Genomic DNA, 21,739 nt, shown 5'->3' with positions numbered 1-21,739 from the left:
TAACTGTTGAGACTGATGAAAGGCCACAAACCTTCCAGTGTTAGTAGAAAATTGCAAATAGGCTGTATATGCAAGCTCCTTAAGGTTCTGATCTGATATAGATGAAGTGTTCAGATCCTTTCCTAAAGTATACAAAATACTCCACTATAATACTATAATGGAAGTGTTGTCAGCAATATATACTCAAGAATGGCCTCCTATCCGAATACAGTGTTTTCAATGCACTTAAATACCAAGTTATTATTACTATATATACACACGGGAGTGTAGCACCAAATTCTGGGCCCTTTACATAAGCAGTTGCCACAGCTATGATGCTTATTAATTTATAGATACTTTGAAGAAGTCACTGGTCAGTAGATTAGTTGAGTCGTGATGGACAGACTAATCCATGTTGTGCCTTTTGTAAGAAGGGAGAGGGAGAACCTCGGAGAATCTCCACTATTTTTTTTTTTAAATACATAGTTCAGTTTTCTGTTCATGTTATGTGGATGCTGATTCAGGAAGACGGAAACCGTGGATGTCTTAAGCAGAAGTATTTATTATAAGAGCTCAATATTCAGGAGACTTCCGGTTCGCTACACAGATCAGCAGGTTCACAGTGTTTGGCGTCCCACGATAGTCTGCCCATCCCCGGTCTCTGTAGTGTATTTAGTTAAGGGGGATGTCGTCATCTCCCCGCGACTATGACCCCTCGAGTGAGGCTTCCGCTGCTCAATGATTGTTTCCGCTGGCCATAGATGAGAAGACCTTGCCTGGTGCCGGAGAAGACTCGTCCTAAGAGTTTCTCAGGGGAGGTTAGACGAAAAATTCCTAAACAATTATGACACTAATTACTTTAGAAAAACACTAATTCCAGACCATGATATCAGACCGGAAACCTTGGACAAGCAACAGTGACAGAGATCATTTCAGATTATATCCAATTTTTTCTTTTTATTTGTCTCCTGATCAAGTGCAGCATCGCTCCTCTCTTCACATGACCTTCACGGCACGGCAGGGGTCATTAACCCCCTCACTTCCTCTCGCGAGCTCTCGTCTTCCTCCTCTCGCGAGCTCTCGCGATAACAGAGGCGGCGGCGCGGGTTGGGCAGCGCCGCGTCACGTGACTCACGACTGAGGAGGGGAGGGGGCGATATGAATAAATGAATAATTACATAAATAGAGTCGATGTGAAACAAGTGTATATACGTATATATCCTCCTGGAAACAGCGCACATACAAGAGGGGACGCGTCCAGCAGAGGAGAGAGGAGGGGAACACTGATGATGATGATGATGATGGTGATGATGATGATAGCGAGGGCCTGAGGTGCCGCTGCACACAGGGACCGGCGGACTGGTGGTGGGGAGGATTATCCTGGAGACGAGGAAGGAAGACAGGGAGGAGGGGGAGGCAGCAGCATCAGCATCAGCATCAGCAGCGAGCATCATCAGCATCATCCGGAGAGGAGCGCTTCGTCAGGGAGGCGCGCGACAAGAAATAGGCCGAGGGATTTTCCCAGCTGGATATTTTTCTTTTTCTCTTTTAATTTGTCTGCATATTTGGACCTTTTTATGTTGTAATTTGTCGTGCTCTCCCGAGGATACTGGCCTTCAGGGGAGGAAAGGCAGTTCATGCTTGTTCCAGCAACGCGTGCAGATGAGCTCCATCACGACTGAGTGAGAATCTGGTGCAAGTTCTGTTCGAAAGGCGTGCTGCCGGCTGGGATTACTGAGGCTGGTCGTTCATTCATCTGTGTGTGTGTGTGTGTGTGTGTGTGTGTTTCTGTGTGTGTGTGTGGGTGGGGGGGCAGGACCATATCGGACGCTTGATAGTCGACAGTCGGGACCTCCGCGGACAGAAGAAGATGTCGGGTCAGACGCTGACGGACCGCATCGCCGCGGCGCAGTACAGCCTGACGGGCTCCGAGGTGGCCCGGGCCGTGTGCAAGTCCACCACACACGAGCAGACCGCCCCGAAGAAGAAGCACCTGGAGTGTGAGTAGTAGAGAAGACACACCTACCTATCATCTATCCATCTATCCATCTATCTATGTATCTATCTATCATCCATCTGTCCATCTATCTATGTATCTATCTATCATCCATCTGTCCATCTATCTATGCATTTATCTATCTATCTATCTATCTATGCATTTATCTATCTATCTATCTATCTATCTATGCATTTATCTATCTATCCATCTATCTATCTATCCATCTATCCATCTATCTATGCATTTATCTATCTATCTATCTATCTATCCATCTCTCCATCTATATATCTATCTATCTATCATGTGACCCTCCATCCATCCACCTCATGAACAACTAGGCCATGCACCAAGTACCATGGTTGTTGCCTATCCATTCACACAGTACACACACACACACACACACACACTCTCAAACTATGCTTGACTCATCCACTCCCTTGGAATTTGAACCCGAACCACACCTACCACCTCATTCCAGCAGGGAAGACAGACACGACGCCTTCACACACCTGATACTGAAGCTACCTGTGGTAGCTGTTTCTGAGCGATGACGTTACACCACTGGCCATCGGGGCTTAATGTTTGAGCTTCCCCCATTTGGCTGTTGGCTCTTGAATGACTTTGGGGCAAACAGTTTCTACAGCGTCCTCGGGGGAGTGTTGCCATCTCAGTGCCTTTTGTTTTGCCAGATTCATGACTTTTCCACTTCTCTCTCGTCCCATGAAAGCACATAGCGCCAAAATCTAGCCGCTCACCTTCGCTACTTCCTGTGGGAGTCACCACGCGAGGTCGGGGCTTCGCCCTCTGCAGGCCCACATCGCCTCTCGTGCAGATAACCGCATGGCAGCCGGCATTCAAGAATGGAAACGAATGAGCTTCTAACTTTGTCTCTGAGTGATCATCCATCCGTCCATTATCTTTACCGCTTTATCCCTTAAAAGGTGCAGTAAGATTTTGGAGAAAGCTTGTTTCTCTCTTTGTGGTTGTTGTGATTTTATTGCTCTGGCCGCGGGCCGCGAACCGCGAACCCGCGTGTGGGAGTCCAAAGCAATAACCACTACTGCACAATTTATTTGTGCCGAAAAACCCGGATAGTTTTCCGTCGCAGACAGAAACAGCGACACCTGCCGGACGTGAATTGCTTTAGAATCGCTTACTGCCCCCTTATGGGTCACAGGGTCAATCCCAGCTGTCATTGGGCGAGAGGCAGGCATTCACTCCGACATTTGGTTCATTTAGAGTCTCCAATGTACCTGACCCCATTCTGCATGTCTTTGGACTGTGGGAGGAAGCCGGAGAACCCGGAGAGATCCCATGAATACACGGGGAGAACATGCAAACTCCACACAGAAAGGCCCTGGTTGGTTTGAACCGGGGATTCGAGCACAGAACCTTCTTGCTGCGAGGCGACAGTGCCGACAACTACGCCACCGTGCGGCCCTCCGAGGGATGATTTCACAAGTAACTGTGGATGAAATCGCAGCACAGACGTTTGTCTTTGACTGGTGTATTTTGTGATCTCGTCAGACGACGTTGCGGTTATGAAAAGAACAGGATTTTAGCGAAGCAGGAAGCTCTGACGCGGCTCCGAGGTGACTGCAGGTCAACACGTTCAGTCAGAGTTTCATACTTTATACATTGTCTGACAACAGAAACAGAAGAGACGCTGGACGGACTGCAAATACGACGTGATGACATCATGCATCACGTGTGACAATTGGCGTTTTTCACGTCATCGAGCCACATTTAGTGACTTTCCATTCAAAACACTTACCGACAGCAGTTTCCACGACACACTCATTAACCACATCCTCAATTTTGAACCGAGACCATCATCCATCGTCCTGACATATACCAGGTGCTGTCCAGGTCCTGTGCCCTGTTGCCGTTTGCTGATTTGTTGGCTTATTGCTTTGTACAAACAAGGGAGTGAAAAGATGGAGGGCAGGGCGCCAATTCCATTTCGAAATGCTGAAAAGGGAAATGCAGAGGAGGCCTTGTAAGCCCTTTGGATAGGGTTTAATGCAAACACGAACCACAGAGGTGCAGCGTACTCGAGAGCATTTAGACCCACGTCTGACATGACAGTGGACGGAAGAAGAGTGATGTTTGGGGAGGCGAGCAGCCTCCGTAGTGTCCGGGTGCTGTCGGGGATGCACTCGACGAAATGCAGCAACCGTCGTGAAACGCCACCGCACCTTTGGGTTTAGAAAATTTCGAACAGCGTCGCTCTTTTTGTGTAATGTGCACAGGTCCCGGACGTTTTCATCACGAGCCAGGCTTTGGCCTTGGTCCCAGACACACAGTGGGACCCCCAAAGCCCCCCTCATCACTTAGTTTGGACTTTCATTTACACCTCATGAGATATACGCCCCCTTAAAGGACCTTTGGCGTCTTCAGTCTATGGCCGAACGAGGCTCATGAGTACAATGATTAAAAAGCCCGTTGTGACCAGATACTTTACCTGTTGTCTAATATGACGGGGACAAATGCTAGAAGCAGAACGTCCATGTAAAGGAAGCTGCCCATTCCTGCTCCTGTCCTAAATCAAAAAGGATCATTGTGGTAGAATATTAGCTCCACTCGACCCGCTCACTCCTGCTCCCTTTGCACTGCAGAATAGAACAAGATCAGTCACAATAAAAAATGAACTCGTACACAGTAATAATATTTCTGACAGTGACAGATAATAACACCGAATGTCCAGGGAGGAGAATGCCCAGAATTACATCCGGCACGAGCGTTCACTCGGACTCAGCGAAGAACTGATTCGGTCTTGGTGGTCAAAGGTCAAACTCACTGTGTCCACACAAAAACACATTTTTGGCCATAACCCCCAAATTCATAGGCCAATTACGACAACATACACTCGATGCCTCTTCTTGAGTTCCGTCAATGCCTTCACGACATATAATATATGAGTCTGGACAGACATGGGTGCAAACGGCATCTCGACTGGTTGACAGAGGCGTACAACTGGTTTTCCAAGGTTTATACCGTAGATACCTGTAAAATCTTATCAGCAGATGAAGTCAAACCTCATGATCCTGAGAAGAACAAGACTATTCATAATTAACTGTGAGACACAAGGGGATGTTTTTGGGTGATAATAATAAAAAAAGGGACAGTCACTCCGGAGACTTGAACAGATTGAGAGAGAAGTGAAGCAGACGAAAGGAATTTATAGTGGGGACAATATTAAAGACATTACACATGATAACTGTGTTTCGACAACTATCGACAACATGGTTGCTGTACAAATGACTCGCCTGAGGAGAAACGGCATGGAGTTCACGTTGGCACGCTCAGTCCACGTCCTGAGTTCCACGTCCAGACTGAGGAATAAAAGTGACCGATGAGCCGCATTGGATCCAATCACAACAAAGTGGAACGTTTACCCACTTGCCAAAGTATGTGTCAGCACCTTGGTCGCCGCGGGAGCACTTTCTAAACATGAAGATTTCTCTCATTGCAGTTAAAGCAATTGCCTAACGATAATTTCACCGTCCTGTTAGCCCGGTCGCTGTTCGGCAAAAGTGTTTTGATATTAACAACAGAGTGAAGATGTTGTTTCGATCATAAGTTTGGGCTTCGATTGATCCGAATATGGCAACTTCTCAATGGCAATTTTTTTTAGCTCCTTCTTTAAATCAAAACACACAGGTAGAGCTGCAACAGGTAATCGATTAGGACATTTATTTGCCAACTATTTTCATAATGGATTTTTTAAATATTTTTTTTCAAGATTCTCTGATTTCAGCTTCTTGAACGTGAATATTTTCTGCTCTCTTAGCTCCTCTGTGACAGTGAACAAAATATATTTAGTGCGTGGACAAAACAAAACATCATGTTGGAGTTTGTCGACTTTTTTCACCATTTTATGGATCGATTAATCGAGAAAATAATCGTCGGATTAATCGGTTATGAAAATAATGCTTACACACAGGAGCTCAGGGGAGCAGCTACAGCAGAGCCGTAAATCCGCGGATGTGTTGGATTTATCTGAATAGCACTTCTCAGTCTGAGCACAGGGGACGTTCGTGTTACTTACTTATTAAAATTCATCCAACAGTTCATTACGTGAAGAGAGGGGAATTAATTTCACCTTGGAGGAGCGGCCTCGGGGACACTGTCTGACATTACATCCCTCTTCATCCTGAACTGACATTTACTCAGTTCAGTCTGCCGCCCGGGGGGAAATACTGAGAAAGTCCGTTTTTTCACGGCATTAGAAGAATCGCTCCACGTCGGTGAAACCTGTCGCCGTGGAAAATTCTCAGCTGTTCTGTCCCGTTTCACGCAGACGAGCTGGACGTCCACAGTTCTGTCCCCGCAACACAAAAAGACCCTTATTACACAAACATCATACGGAACATGCACAGTCGTGTTGTCCTGAGATTTCTTGTTGTACTGCATCGATATAGGTATGTGAGTTCATCTTCATATTCGTCCTCCACAAAGATCCTCCCACCATGCTAACACATTCTGCCCGTTGCATCGATACTAGTGCTGCAACTAGAGATTATTTTCATTATCGATTAATCTGTCGATTATGTTCTCGAGTAGTCGATTAGTTGTTTGGTCCATAAAGTGGTGAAAAATGTTGATTGTGTTTCCTTAAACCCCAAGATAATATTTAGTTTTGTCCAAACACCAAAGAAATTTAGTTAACTGTCACAGAGGAGCAAAGAAACCAGAGAATATTCACATTTAAGAAGCTGAAATCAGAGAATTTTGACATCAAAACTACTTGAACCGATTAATCAATTATCAAACTAGTTGGCGATTAATTTAGTAATCGATTACTGATCGAATAGTCGATTAACTGTTGCAGCTCTCATCGATACTGTATCGACCACACAGTCACATGTATTTACTTTGTGCATCTTTGGCTCTTGGATATTATAATTGCTATCTGAGCAATTACGAAAATTTGAATCATATTAAAATGCCAGACAGATCTTATTGATTGTCCTCTTACACATCAGATTCTTGTCCCGCGTGATTTTTCCTCTGTATTTCCGACTTTAATCCCCAGAGCTGCTCATCGGTCCGGCGGAAATGTGACAGTGGACAGATCATTCGTGATGACGGAGATATATCTTATCGCGCTTTTAAGTTCCCTCTGTTGAGAGCATTTGATGAGGCAGTGTGCCGATCCGATCGTGAGTGTTGAAGCGGCGTCATGCGTAGAAAACAGCAAACTAAGCCGCGTCCGACGGCGCCGCCCTCTTGTTTGGCAGAGGACTCGGTCTCCCTGTAACCTCAGATACACGGTACACCATCCCGGCACGCCAGGTACTCTCCGGGCGCTGCGACGAGAGGACGAATGAACTCGTCGCCCTTCTTCCAGCACTACACCTGGGCATTTTCTTCGACAGATGCGCGTCCAGGGGTTTAAATATAATCTCTCTGCGTATTGATTGTTCCACCGACGGCCCGACTGTGTATCGGTCCGCGGCTCAGCTGATCTGGTGCAGGTGGCGTCCGGAGAGCAGCGGGCCAGTGAGCTCCTCCCAAGCCCCAGACAGACAGACAGACAGACAGAGAGAGAACAATTGAGAAGGTCATAATTCATAATCCGTTTTATTCTTTTTGTGGATCGCAGACAACAAAATAATTCGAAACATGCCAGGAAAGTCCGGGACGTAGGTCTAAACATCTCTTTTGCATTTTAACTAATGATATGTACAGACGAGTGAAGATTAAAGGAATGATGTCAGTGGTCGAACGATAGTAGAGACGTATGCTTCGTGTGTGTGTGTGTGTGTGTGTGTGTGTGTGTGTGTGTGTGTGTGTGTGTGTGTGTGTGTGTGTGTGTGTGTGTGTGTGTGTGTGTGTGTGTGTGTGTGTGTGTGTGTGTGTGTGTGTGTGTGTGTGTGTGTGTGTGTGTGTGTGTGTGTGTGTGTGCGCGCGCACAGAAACGTTCACGTATGCCACAAATGCCGCTGGATGGGCGGAAGTTTTTTTCGAGGCATTAGGATAATGACAGCGAACAAAGGAGACAATCGCTAAGACGATTAAAGTTTTATGTCAGTGTGACGAAATGTACAAACAGCAGTCCACTTTCAGCAGCCCGTCTTTCTTTGTGCCCTTTGTACTGAACACCTCGAGTTGAGAAAACTCTGACTTGATCGTGCGTGTGGTGTGTGACCGGGCGCACGATTCTGGGGCTCAGAGATGAAAGGGTGGAAGCCATTTCTCATCGACACTTGTGAGGTCCTACGACGTAGCGGCGTGTGGGATGAGAGACGGACAGAAACGGTCAAAAAAACATTAGAGCTATGAAAAATGATCCGCGAACAAGGCGACACAGGTCAATACACAGTTTACTGCATTCCAAGACCGGAAGGGACAAATTGTGGCGCGTGATTCAGGAATGCCACTTTAATTTTCTGCTCGCCGGCTTAAGGGGCTGGTGGGGAATACTCGAAGGCAGCCTTTTCTCCAGCCCGCTCATGTGCGGCTCGCTCATGTGCGGCTTTTAAATGTCCCCCAGACGAATCTGTCTCTGTCCAGAAGGCAGGCCCCTTATCACTCCTGCCGCTCCCCCTAATGGCCTCCATCTTTATCTACTCATGTTGCCCCTAACCTCCGAATCCCGCGGCAGTGAAGGGAGTTGAGTTCATACAGCGAGGAGCTTATGTTGTTAATAAATGTGCGACATCGTTTTGTCCTCCCTCACTGTCCCTTTACCCGTCTCCGCCATCCGAACATCAGTCGGATACAAAGTTAATCACGAAGACTTTATGTCCTGATCGAGCGTCTAGCGGAGTTTCCTGTCTTGTGTTCCGCTGCAATAATTATCAACAGCTCTAGTCACACCAATTAACAGGTTGGGTTTTTTTTGTTTTTTTTTACAGAGATGAGATTAAGCTCTGCTCGGAGCAAACGCAGAATATATTACCTGCCCCTATTTTAACTAAAGAAATGTACAGAGGAGTGAAGACTAAAAGGAATGATGTCAGTGGTCGAACGATAGTAGAGACGTATGCTGCAGCAAAGGTCGCGTGTGTGTGTGTGTGTGTGTGTGTGTGTGTGTGTGTGTGTGTGTGTGTCTGTGTGCGTGCGTGCGCGTGTCTGTGTCTGTGTCTGTGTGTGTGTGTGTGTGTGTGTGTGTGTGTGTGTGTGTGTGTGTGTGTGTGTGTGTGTGTGTGTGTGTGTGTGTGTGTGTGTCTGTTTGTGTGTGTGTGTCTGTGTGTGCGTGCGTGCGTGCATGTGAGGTGGGTTGAAGGCACGAGGCTAGGCAGTGAGAAGCATGAACAGCGTGCTGAGTCCCTTTTGGCTGCGATGGTGCTGTTACAACAACATGAGTCACCGTCAATTTGATGCCACACATGCGAGAGGCAGGTGGGGGAGGGGAGGGGAGGAGGGGTTGCACTTTAATTTTAATTTGTGTAGCATTACACTGTATCTGTATCTGTTAGTACAAAGTACACTGTATCCTTGTACACACATATATATATATATATATATATATATATATATATATATATATATATATATATATTTATATATATATATATATATACATACTAGGGCTGCAAATAACGATTATTTTCATATTTTATTAATCTGTCAATTATTTTCTCGACCAATCGATCAGTTGTTTGGTCCGTGAAATGTCATAAGATTGTGAAAAATTAAGATTGTGCTTCCCCAAATCCCAAGAGGATGTTTGTTTTTTTTCCACACACCAAAGACATTTAGTTTACTGTCATCAGAAACCAGAAAATATTCACATTTAAGAAGCTAAAATCAGAGAATTTTGACCTTACTACTCAGACCGATTAATCGATTATTTAAATAGTTGGCGATTATCTTAGTAATCGGTTACTGATCGATTAACTGTCGCGGCTCTAATATGAACTGTTTGCACTTCAAGAAGGAAGAGCTCTCCATTAAGAACAGAATAGCACACGCACAGGTCGTGTTTATTATCATGTGAAAAAGGTTAGCCTGGTCATGAATTGAAACATTTTGTCTGTTCTAATCTTAAAGATTGGAAATGTGTAAAAAAAACCAACAACAATGCGTGTGTAATAATGGCAAGTTGTTGTAAAACAGATTTAGGCTATTGTTTTTGCAATCGTTTCATCGAAGTTTTGGCAAGAGGGTCAATAAGCATAATCTCCTAGACATACTAAACAAATCATTTTATTGTCTGCAAGCAATAACAGATTTAACGGCCCGACCCTTGTGAATATCCTGCTTATAGTTGCTGGTTGGCCTAAAAATATGAACTATCAAAGAAACAGCTGTTTCTTAGAAAACTTGCCCGGTAGGAAATATTAAGGTTTCTCTCCTCTTTTCTCACCTGTATTGCTTTGAGGTTATATTTTACCACCAACGTGTATTTTACCAGGCCAAATGTGTCCAAAGGATTTTGTGTCTCCTAGCAACAGTGGCACGCTCTGCTGATGGCTGTCATGTCCACTGACTGTTAGTCTGTGGAAGGAACACCTGAACATTATCGAGACAGCCTGGCTTCGCTCTAAACGAGCAAAAGTATTGGAAGTGAAATACAGTTTTGCGCTGTAGCAGCTGCGGCGGCGGTGTGGCGTGTCTGAAAATTCTCAGTAAATCTGACACAAAATAATATTTCTTTAAGCACCTCCACTTCCTGACCCAACGCTGTCAGTGTGCATATCTTCAGTGCAACTGCTGGCTGCAGCCACTGGCTGTTTCTTTCATGCTGCTTCACAGTTACAATCTACGGTATCAGTTATATATATATATATATATATATATATATATATACATATACATATACATATACATTTTCCAATTCTTCATAACAGCGTGTAATAAAAAGCTTGAAATAAGGAAAAGATCAGAACTTGATGATGCTTTGAAAGATGTTAATATAACCATGTTACATCTGCATCAAACATTTTCCCAACCTGGACACACACACACAATTGATCTGCAGACATCACAATTTTTTGGAGTCTTTTAGGGCGGACAAATCAGTGTTTTTTTTTTTTAAGCTTTACTTAAACATATTCTGACGATATGTACTAACGGCGTAAAGGTGATGCTGTGTACAGTACGGTCTAGTGGGAGCATATACAGGGAGAATAAAACAGGTCCCAAAGTGGACCCCTGTGGCACTCCAAAATGCACCGTGGAGGGGGATGAAACATGGTCACGTGTAGATAAAACATTGCCAGTTTAACAGGCAGGCCATAAACCACTTAAAGCCCAACCAGATAAGCCAACTCAGTCTAGTGATCACTTCATAAGCAAATGTAAATACTATATTAGCAAGCAGTATATTGTGTTCTCCTCCTTGTACCATAACATCGAGCTTCTTCAGAGACATGGTCATTCCTGTATCTGTATCTTTTTGTAGAACCTCAACGACTAGACAAATCAATGAGTCAGAATAAAGGTTGTGTATGATTCTTAGATCAGTAGACAAACGCACATGTTATGTTTCTAGGGCCTTTCTCACCCTCTCTGATCTTCCACTGGTCATCTCATATTTTCTCCTTCTCTTCATCGTGACCCTCCCACTCCATCTTTACACCCTTCCCACCGCTCTGTTGCTCCTGTCTTCTTCTCTCCTTTAAACCTTTTTTTCCCCTGCCCCCTTATGGTGAGTTGGTACGAGGGCTCAGCTGATCTCACAGCGTGTGTCCTTGAATGCCTCTCTCACGTCACACAGTGTGGGAGGTGCACTCTCCCACTGACGGCGTGTGTTCAAGTCAATGACCTGGAACCAGGAAACCCCCCCCCCCCATACATCTGCTGAGTGACCATTATCTACTCAGAATCTGAGCGGCTGGTTCAAATTGATCTGCGTCTCCCTTTTAATAGCGCCCACCTCTTTCCATTTCCTCTGTCCTCTCTCTGATGTTCTCCTCTGGAGGTCGTGATGCCCTTGAGCCTCCGAACAGAGGTTTAGAAGCATTGGATTTTTTTTTTAAATCTCATGCAGTTTCAGGTTCTTCATGCTAACAATCCCAGCTTCCTTAGGTAAATACGTTGTGTTAATTGACTACACCGCTTCTTAATGCACACTGGAGGAAGACACATCAGATCTGATGCGAGCATGTGTTTGTCTGAGAGAGCATTGTTAGTCAGGAGGCCGTAGGCTGTGTCCAAGAGGAAGGGCAATTAGAGTAAGAAGAAGAAAAAGATCGATCGGCGAACACACCCAGCGAAAGCAGATCTGTTCACCAGGAGAAAAGATTTTTCCGAATGCCCGTTTGTGTGGTTTGTCGAACGATGAGCGAGGACGCGCGCAAGCATTGTCCACAGACCATCGGACAAAGGTCTATTTGCCGCTCAGTCGCTGAATGAGAGACCACGACGACGACAGTCTACCCGTTGAAGGTTTATGAGCGGACTGTCCTGAACACACTCGATATCAGGTGGCTGCCAAGTCCTGTAAATGTCTGGAGAGTGAGTGAGGCCTTTTACGTTTCTGGTCGTAAAGTAGCGTTTTGATGGCAATGTGAAGAAGAGATGGGTGGTTACAGCCACGTCATTAAAGGGATAGTTCAGTGATTTTCAAGTGGGGTTGTATGAGTTATTTATGCATAGTTAATATGTTACCTTATGGAGATGGTGATCAGCGATGTCATTCAACGGAGTTCGGAGGAGAAGTGGAAGTAGCGCAAGTAACTCGGTAATTTACCACAAACCAAAGCTAGTCACAGCTGATCATGTTGCTAAACATGCCACTGTGTTTAGCATGTTCTAAAAAAAAATAAAATAATATCGTCATATATATAATAAAAAGTGAGAGACTGCAGAGTCAGAGTCAGAATCAGAATCAGAAGCAGAATCAGTTTTATTGCCAGGTAGGTAACAGGTTACAATACAAGGTGCATGTAGCAGTCAACATATATAAACAGAATTAGAAAAAGAATATAGTATAAAATAAAATAAATAAATAAATAAAATAAAATAAAATGAAATAAAATGAAATGAAATAAAATAAAATAAAATAAAATAAAATAAAATAAAATAAAATAAAATAAAATAAAATAAAATAAAATAAAAATAATAAAATAATAAAATAAAATAAAATAAAAAATAAAATAATAAAATAAAATAATAAAATAAAATAAAATAAAATAAAATAAAATAAAATAAATTAAAATAAAATAAAATAAAATAAAATAAAATAAAATAAAATAAAATAAAATTCACACTGTTTACAATACATTTACAATAAATACCAGGGTGACAGATAGTTAAATATGAGTTTGGTGGATTATGTTAATAATTGTTGTTGTAATGTTGTAATGTAGTTGTTTGGCTGCCACGCCACTTTGGCGCTGTGCTTACGCTGGGCCACAGTGCATTCTGGGCAATTTTTTCCCCTCTCTCCCCCTGTATGTTGCCTGAGGGCGAGGGGAGCTATAAATAAACCCTGTGTGCTTTCACGGTCCATTCATGTGTAGCTCAACGAGGCACCGCTCATGCAGCGTGGCGTGTAACGCGCTGCACTCTTACAGAGACAAAACGCCCACCGGATTACACTGGTCCTCGTGTATCATGTGTCCTCGTCACCCAGTCAACAATACTGATCCACATTAATTATGAGAGTGATTACAAGATATTCAGGATAAACACAAATGCTCAGCATAGAGGTTAAATGGAGGGTATTTACTGTACATGAATTCAGTGTTGAATCCTTCCACAGTGTTAAGCCTGGTGTGACTCACGTACATCTGTCTCTGGCTCGATGGACCCAATCAGCCGGCTGCGTTGGGAGTTTGCACCTGCGATGAGGATTTCAGAGGAATTTTTCCTGAATCCTTGATGCCATTGCAAATATGAGAGCCAGTTGCCTAGGAAACCACCTTGGCATGTCCCCCCAGTGGTACATTTGTCAAAATCTATCTATGAAGAATGTGAGGAGGAGGTTGTGTGTGTGTGTGTGTGTGTGTGTGTGTGTGTGTGTGTGTGTGTGTGTGTGTGTGTGTGTGTGTGTGTGTGTGTGTGTGTGTGTGTGTGTGTGTGTGTGTGTGTGTGTGTGTGTGTGTGTGTGTGTGTGTGTGTGTGTTTGAGTGAGTTTGAGTGAGTGACGAGCAGGCTTACGTACATGCTTGAGTGTGTCCTGTGGTGGATGCATGCTTGGCAGCTTACCCATCAGTTGTACTTGCACACAGGGCATTTGATGTCAGTTGCATTTATTGATATGTTAAAGGGTGGTATTTGAAACGGGAGTTCTGTCAGGTATGTGTTGGGTGTGGAAAGCAGTGCATGTTGACATTAGTTTTTGGTGACAGTTATCTGACACTCAGGGCTTTTGATCGGCACCCCAGCCCCCACCCCATTATATATAACTAACACTAATCACCACTTTAAGTGAACACTAATGCAAGAAATTAAATATTGTACAACATCTAAGTTATTTGCAATATATAATAATATATAATAATAATACGTTTTAACAGATTTAATAGTCATTCAAGCAAGACAGGGTGAGGATTCAGGGTGGCGTCATTGAGCAGGCAGCAGGCAGCGTGAGTTCGGCAATGGTTTTGTGAGTTCTTTAGTGTTTCTGTTACTTCAACACTTCTTTTTACTCATGTATTTTTGCTGTGAAAAGGGCCTCGTTGGCGCAGTTGGCAGCGCGTCAGTCTCATAATCTGAAGGTCGTGAGTTCAAGCCTCACACGGGGCACCTCTCTTGTTACATGTATTGTGTGATGTTATGAGAAGCTTAGAGTAGACTCTCAGCTCAGAACATTTCATCAATAAGCAACAGAAAGGTACCACACAGGATTCTGTTAAAAGGGTATGGATATAAAGGGACATCCGAGAAGCTCGTAGAATCAACGGGCCGTGTCCTTCAAGTCTAACTTTTGTGTACTGGGGCTGCCGTTTGCAGCAGACTGTTTGCCCCGCCCTGCCTCTGGTACGAGCTGACAGGCTTTCAAGCGAACTGAGGTCGTTGTGTTACAATGCTCACCGTCAACAGGGATGTCATTCTGCCAATTCTAGTACTACCAAGAATTGGTTCAAATGTCTTATCACGGTGCTCTTAAATACACACGTATATGAATTTTTCAGTCATTGTCGCAAACTTCTGTGACGCTCAAGTAGGCTTTTGTGTTTCCGTTACTTCAGCACTTCGTTTTTAGTCATGTATTTTTACTGTCAAAAGGGCCTCGTTGGCGCAGTTGGCAGCGCGTCAGTCTCATAATCTGAAGGTCGTGAGTTCAAGCCTCACACGGGGCATCTCTCTTGTTACATGTACTGTGTGATGTTATGAGAAGCTTAAAGTAGACTCTCAGCTGAGAACATTTCATCAATAAGCAACAGATAGATACCACACAGGATTCTGTTTAAAGGGTATGGATATAATCGGAAAACCAATTGGTCCAAAATGACTTCACAAGAATGGATATGTCACCTCCTGATTACTCTTGTCCTGGATTATTAACAATTTTGAGAGCAACACTGGTCGTGTCTGAATATCGTGATACATACAATTTGGAACCTTTGGACAGGAATGCTCTCAAATTCATACGTATCACAATTTTTTCAGTCATTGTCGCCCACTTCTGTGTGACATACAAGTAGTCTTTTGTATTTCTGTTACTTTAACACCTCCGTTTTACTCATGTATTTTTAATGTCAAAAGGGCCTCGTTGGCGCAGCCTGTCAGTCTCATAATCTGAAGGTTGTGAGTTCAAGCCTCACACGGGGCACCTCTCTTGCTACATTTGCGCTGTGATGTTAGGAGAAGCTCAGAGTAGACTTTTAACTCAAAACATGTCATCAATATGCAACAGAAAGATACCAATGGCATTCTGTTAGGTGGGTAAGGGAATACCCAATTGGTCCAAAATGACTTCACAAGAACGGATATGTCATCGCCTGATGACTCTTGTCTTGGATTATTTACGAATTTGTTAGCAACACAGGTCATGTCAGAAGAGCGTGATACATACAATTTGGACCTTTTGGACAGGAATGCTCTAAAACACACACGTATCTGAATTTTTCAGTAATTGTCGCAAACTTCTGTGAGACGCTCAAGTAGGCTTTTGTGTTTCTGTTACTTTAACACTTCGTACTTTAACACAGGGGGCATCTCTCTTGTTACATGTGTGGTGTGGTGTGGTGTTATGGGAAGGCATTTACACTCTGCACTACATAGACGCTTCAGTGGGAAACGACCTAAACCTGTGGAGAGGCTTAAACGGAATAAGGTTTTTAGGTGTATTTGTTGTTCACGTCTTGCTAAGAGCGTTTCCGCTCTACAAATGGAAGTGCACTTTTGAAGTTCCAATGTAAAGCCAAGCAGCTGCCATTTTGACTACTTGCACACCATTTAGTGCTAATTTGCTAAGTGCAGAAGATAGAGATTCAAAGTAATCCAGACCGGGTCTCCTCTGTACATCTCTTACTACCATAGCCCCGACATGTAGTAATAATTCTGAGGAGTTGATTGGCAATCCAAAAAAATTACTCAGCGTTGGATTATTCTTGATCAGAACCTGTCATTGTGTTGCTCCGCCACATTAGAGACCGGAAGTGGTGATAGATCAAGGCTCACATAAGTGACAGAAGTACAAATTTTGCCATGCTGCAAACGATTTAGAGCAAATGTGAGGCAGCTACTCGTGTAGGTAGTCGATGGTATTGGCTGTAGATCTTGTCTCACAGTCTGACCACATCACAACGGGTAAGGCGTCGAGAGAGCGACAGGCAGAGAGTAAGACAGGCAAGCCGACAGACGGAGACTGAGACGGAGAGATGAAAAGCGTAGGATGATGCAGGCCGCTGACTCATCAGCCCTGTAGGGATTATCCTTCAGATTTTTTTTTGCGTGTATGTATGTGTCCACTGCCTTACTTCTGAAGAGGACATGCACAGCAATCATTAGTGCACGATGAAAGCATGGTAGAGGAAGCAAATCAGCCGGCAGGCTAGTAGCGTGACTGTCAAAGCAAAGTGACCTTGAACGCCTCTCTTCCTTTTTTTTTACTACGGGGCATTTGACTTTATCAACATGGAAAAAGGAGATGAATTTTTTAATAAAAAATAATAAAAATACCAAGTAGTAACCTTAAGTCCATTAGATCTTAAGATTCTTCAAGAACTTAGTTTAAATCCCAAGGAACTCGCGATTTACAGGGGTTAATGAGAAATGACAATTACTCTCAAACACATTAAAGTAAGTTGTGAAGTAAGTTGATCATTTTCAAGCAACTGTAATTGACCTGTGATATATGGTACAGTTAATACAGTTAGGCAACGCCAATGCTGTTTGCCATTATAATGTCTACTACAGTATCTTTGGTTAGGCAAAGAACTTTTGGAGTGCGAAATCTTGAAGCAAAACCTTGCAAATGCATCACTCATTATTTCATGTCATCATAACAAGTGGCGGAATGCTCCATGTGGACGAGGTGGACTGGCATTTAATCTATAATACGCCAGGAAGGAAAATTCAATAGATTGCCTTTCAGCTGCTTCCCCGACTGCTGGTGGTAAATGTGCAGACATGGAAATGACACTATTAATGAATCACAGGACTCGAATAGTGGTCGCTCCGCGTCCACCCTGCGCTGCTGAATCAAGGCTTTTAAAGTGACGGCTCTACCGTCATCTGACGGGAAACCCAACTAAAGGCTCTGTCATGATAAGCATTTGGTAGAATGCCCTCTTGGTCAACTTACCTCCTTACATATGCAGGTATATGCAGAGGAGTCGTTGACTAACATAGCATAAACAATAAGTTATACTAGTTTACTAAAATTCTTCAATTTAAAGTTTAATAGTGGAAATTAGGTATTTTCACAATGCAGCCTGCACATAAATACATTTTAGAATTAAAGCAGCATTAAGTAGTATTTGGCCACATGGGGGCCGAAGTACAAGCTGAAACTGACATGATTACATATCACATAATATGTTAGGATTCACATCAGGCCAAATTGGCAACACTGCCGTTGACTTGGAGTTGTTTTGGCTTCCCAGCAAATGTAAGTCCGACATTCATTGTCCTTTCAGAGCTAGCCTGGATACCACCAAGACGCAGAGAGTAGCTGAGCTAAAACACGTCTTAGAATTTATCCTTACTGCAGAGTCAGGTAAATTCTGTTTACATTATACGTAGGACATTTCAATCAATATCAATAATGACGCTGACGCTCAGGCCACTGACATGTCAATCAATTGGCAAATGAAAAAATGAATTATTTTGGTATGACCTGGAGGTCTTATCTTTGGACCTGAATGTTGATCATCTCTTAAAAACTTGCTCTCTTGGCTCGGATCTGAGGGGCTTGAAGACGGACTCTCGTTGCAATCGTGTCTTTTCAGTTTCTCTCTCTCTCTGCTGTGGAATATTCCACTCTCGCTCTGCCTGTGCTGGCATTAATGACCGGCTGCGGAAGGGAACAAAGCAGCCGCCAGCGTGACTCATAGCAGGCAACGGTGGCATAATGTGAAGTGTTCACTGAAAAAAACCCCCATCTCTTTAAGATGGAACGAGGCAGCTTCAAATCGAGTGCACGGCTGCAAAATGCAGGAATGCAATTTACTCTATTACACGCTATTGTTTGTCATCTGTCATCTGTCGTCATCCACCATCCCTGCAGTGGTTGAATAGACGGCCTCTTCTACAGTGCTCACCTGTGCGGAGTCTCTCCCCTGCTTAATATCCACCAACCTGACCTCCTGTTCCTTCTCCTCTCTGTGCTCATCAGACCTGATCCAGGCCACCCAGGAGACCACGGTGAACGTCCCCCAGATGGCCGACACACTGATGGAGAGGGCCGGCAACGCCAGCTGGGTGGTGGTTTTCAAAGCCCTGATCACCACACACCACCTCATGGTGCAAGGCAACGAGGTGAGATCATATAAACCGAACATATTGTGTACACAAACCAAAGTCCATATGCTTTTGAATGCCTGGGCCTGGGTGAAATTATAGTCGGGGCACATGAGGATGGGTGTATCTGTGCCTGAGCTTGACACACACACACACACACACACGCACACACACACACACACAGTAGTGGGGCGGCGTTGGACAAGAGCACGTATGCTGGACTTTCCACACAGGCCAATTGATTGCTCCATTTCCTCCTACCAAGTGATTTTTATTTTAACATCTCAACCTTATTATGAGTAACTGATATTGCTTCATTCTAAGCTCTTCTCTGCTTAGATCTGATGTCAGACACCAATAACCTCCCGTTCAAGTCCGACCGTCGCACCGTAGTTTCTCTAAATTGCAGCTCAACAGCCACCGTGGAATTGGCGAAGGGACTGGCCGTCTGTGTGCCGACCTCCTGACCCAATTTTATGTCCTGACAGCTGAGCAGAGGCAAAGGCCCCGAACGGACAACAATAGATAGCTCAAGAGAGATGAACAGATGCGTTTTTTCTTTCTGCCCGTCAAATTCCCCCGAGCTTCCACTGGGTTGTACATGTCACAGAGGCGAGCGCGAGCTGTTGATAAGGCAGAGGAGAAGAGATGAATGAAATATTCAATAAAAGAGAGCCATAGAGAGCTAATACCAATACCAATGGAGAATGAGAGCATGAAGCACAATTAACTTTCCTCACCTACTTCACCCTATATTCCATATTTCATATCGGGGGTCGCCTATGCCAGCATGCATTGAACCCGAGAGCAGGAAAGAGACGACTGGTGGTTTAATGGTATGAAGATAATGGCATTAACATTTGTAGTTGTTACAGCAGGTGATATAGGAAAAGGTCAAGTACCCTGGGCCACAGTGGGATATTCACACACACACACACACACACACACACACACACACACACACACACAAACACACACGCACACACACACGCACACACACTTCACTGATAAACACTCTGTGTGAAGTTAAGTGAATATTATCTGCACACAGTGTGTACCTTGTGTCCCGAGACGTGTCGGCCATTATCCAGGACTATTGGAGTGTCCCCAGTGGTAATAAATTGAATACTTACTTGACTTGCAGAGAGACAAAGAGAGCGTGAGAGGATGATAATGAGAAAGAACATTCAAGGCGCAGATGTAATGCATAGTAACTTGTTCTCACGGGAGGATTTTAATTCCTCGCGTGTGTGTGTGTGTGTGTGTGTGTGTGTGTGTGTGTGTGCCATGTATCACTGAAGTTCATTTTTTTTTGCAGGGCCGCTGAGCCTGTTTGTCTTTATTATTTACATGCCTTTATCTATTTCCTGATGCTCCACATTTCTAATTGAAGGAGGGTGTAGCTTTACTCCGTTAAAGCTGGACTACTACTCTCTAATCAATAAAGGAAAAGACCATTAAAGAACCAAACCTCCTGCGTTCATTCCATTTCAATAATAAAGTGCTGATAATTAGACAAATGACCTTCTAGAACATATTCAGTTCTCCTTGTCTTAAATCATAAAAAATTATTATTATTAATTATTCATAATTATTCCCTTAAAGGGGCAGTAAGCGATTCTAAAGCAATACCTATTTTGTAAAAGTCTGCGAATATTTCCTCACCGTCCGTCAGCTGTCGGTTCTGTGCGTGCGGTGGAAAACTTTGCGGCAGCCCAGGCTCCGTAAATCAAAAAAACAAAAATGGTGCGGACCGCACCACTCAACACTGCGGGCTTAATGTGTAACATAGGTCTTTTGGCTTCGTGGTTAGTGCGTTGCAACTCCCGGCCAGAGCAGAAAAATCACAACAACAACAAAGAGAGAAACTAGTTTTCTCCAGAATGGCTTACTGCTCCTTTAACTTTGCCTCAGGGAGGACTGAACCCTTTGTTTCTGTGCTCTCCCACAGAGATTCCTGCAGTTCCTGGCTTCGAGAAACACCTTGTTCAACCTCAGCAACTTCCTGGACAAAACCGGTTCCCATGGTGGGTGATTTGTCTTCCTTTGCCATGTGTGACAAAACTAGCCCCTCCAACACTTTCCACCCTCGAGCAGTTTTAGGCGACAACAGAACAGGCTTGAATGTAAACCTGATTACTCATTCCATCCATTACGGAGATGTTCTAGCTTCCCTGGTCCATGCTCCCTTCAATTAAACCCATCTCCATGGAGATAAATGCAGTGTCCTACGGCGATAAAGTCCGACTTCAAACCCGGTTGTCATGGATATTTCCTTTTAAAGCGTTAATTTTGTAATTTTTTTTTCATGTTAAACAAAAATATAATTGCAGAACTTGAACACACTGGTCACCAGGAGTAATACAATATGGCTCATCATATATGGTTTCACTCAGAAATTAAAAATGAATTAAAATGAATTTATTCGCTTTCCTGTCAAGAGTTGCCTCTAAAGCTTTGTGTGGTCTTAGGTATGGAAAGAGCGAGACTAGTTGTTTCCCTGCTTTCAGTCTTTAAGCTAAGCTGCACAGATAGTTATCTGTAAAAATATGAAGCTACACACAGACAATTAGCGTTTGGACTGGAAGCAATATTCTTTTTTGTTTTTTGACAGTCCTATATTTCCCATACGAAGTTTTGTTGCGGTTTTAGGCTGTAAAATCAACGTCAGTGTGGTTTTATCGTCTCTCTTCGGGTGGCCGACCTTTTTGAGAGTGATGCACTGACGTGCCGACCACGGGTTGTTGAATTAAAAAATAAAAGGATGCATGCTGGGTCCAGGTGGGCGTGGCTAAGGGCTAATGACCGTATGGTTTTATTAGTTCGCAACATTAAAGAAGTCCTTATTAGGGCTCATTTCTGGGGCAACCATTCTCAATAATGGGCTGTGTGAATATCTCCATGTGTGTTTTGATACTTTCACTGTATATACAGTAAAACCGAGAGCTGCAT

The 21,739-nt window shown here is 43.8% G+C and overlaps 1 protein-coding gene and 2 non-coding genes across 15 annotated transcripts in view; all 3 read left to right on the top strand.

Moving 5' to 3' along the window:
• The first annotated feature begins 1,139 nt into the window (after positions 1-1,139).
• Positions 1,140-21,739, top strand: part of snap91a (synaptosome associated protein 91a) — a 41,994-nt gene continuing 21,394 nt past the window's right edge. For 9 of the 13 annotated variants that reach the window (XM_047335217.1, XM_047335220.1, XM_047335242.1 and 6 more), the window contains exons 1-4: positions 1,141-1,661; positions 1,796-1,979; positions 18,663-18,805; positions 20,739-20,814. In XM_047335217.1, coding sequence (XP_047191173.1) covers positions 1,850-1,979; positions 18,663-18,805; positions 20,739-20,814 — 349 coding nt within the window. In that variant the 5' untranslated portion in view covers positions 1,141-1,661; positions 1,796-1,849. Of the gene's footprint in view, positions 1,662-1,795; positions 1,980-18,662; positions 18,806-20,738; positions 20,815-21,739 lie in introns of all 13 variants that reach the window. The other 4 variants (XR_007031625.1, XR_007031628.1, XM_047335239.1 and 1 more) reach the window with 2 other exon arrangements.
• On the top strand, positions 14,551-14,623 carry trnam-cau. The gene has a single exon. It is a non-coding gene; the product is annotated as a tRNA-Met (tRNA).
• On the top strand, positions 15,108-15,180 carry trnam-cau. The gene has a single exon. It is a non-coding gene; the product is annotated as a tRNA-Met (tRNA).

Source organism: Scophthalmus maximus, chromosome 1, assembly GCF_022379125.1.
Source record: "Scophthalmus maximus strain ysfricsl-2021 chromosome 1, ASM2237912v1, whole genome shotgun sequence".
In the NCBI taxonomy this organism is placed as follows: Eukaryota; Metazoa; Chordata; class Actinopteri; order Pleuronectiformes; family Scophthalmidae; genus Scophthalmus; species Scophthalmus maximus.
Note: the sequence above shows the minus strand (reverse complement) of the source record. Positions and strands in the feature narration are given on the sequence as shown.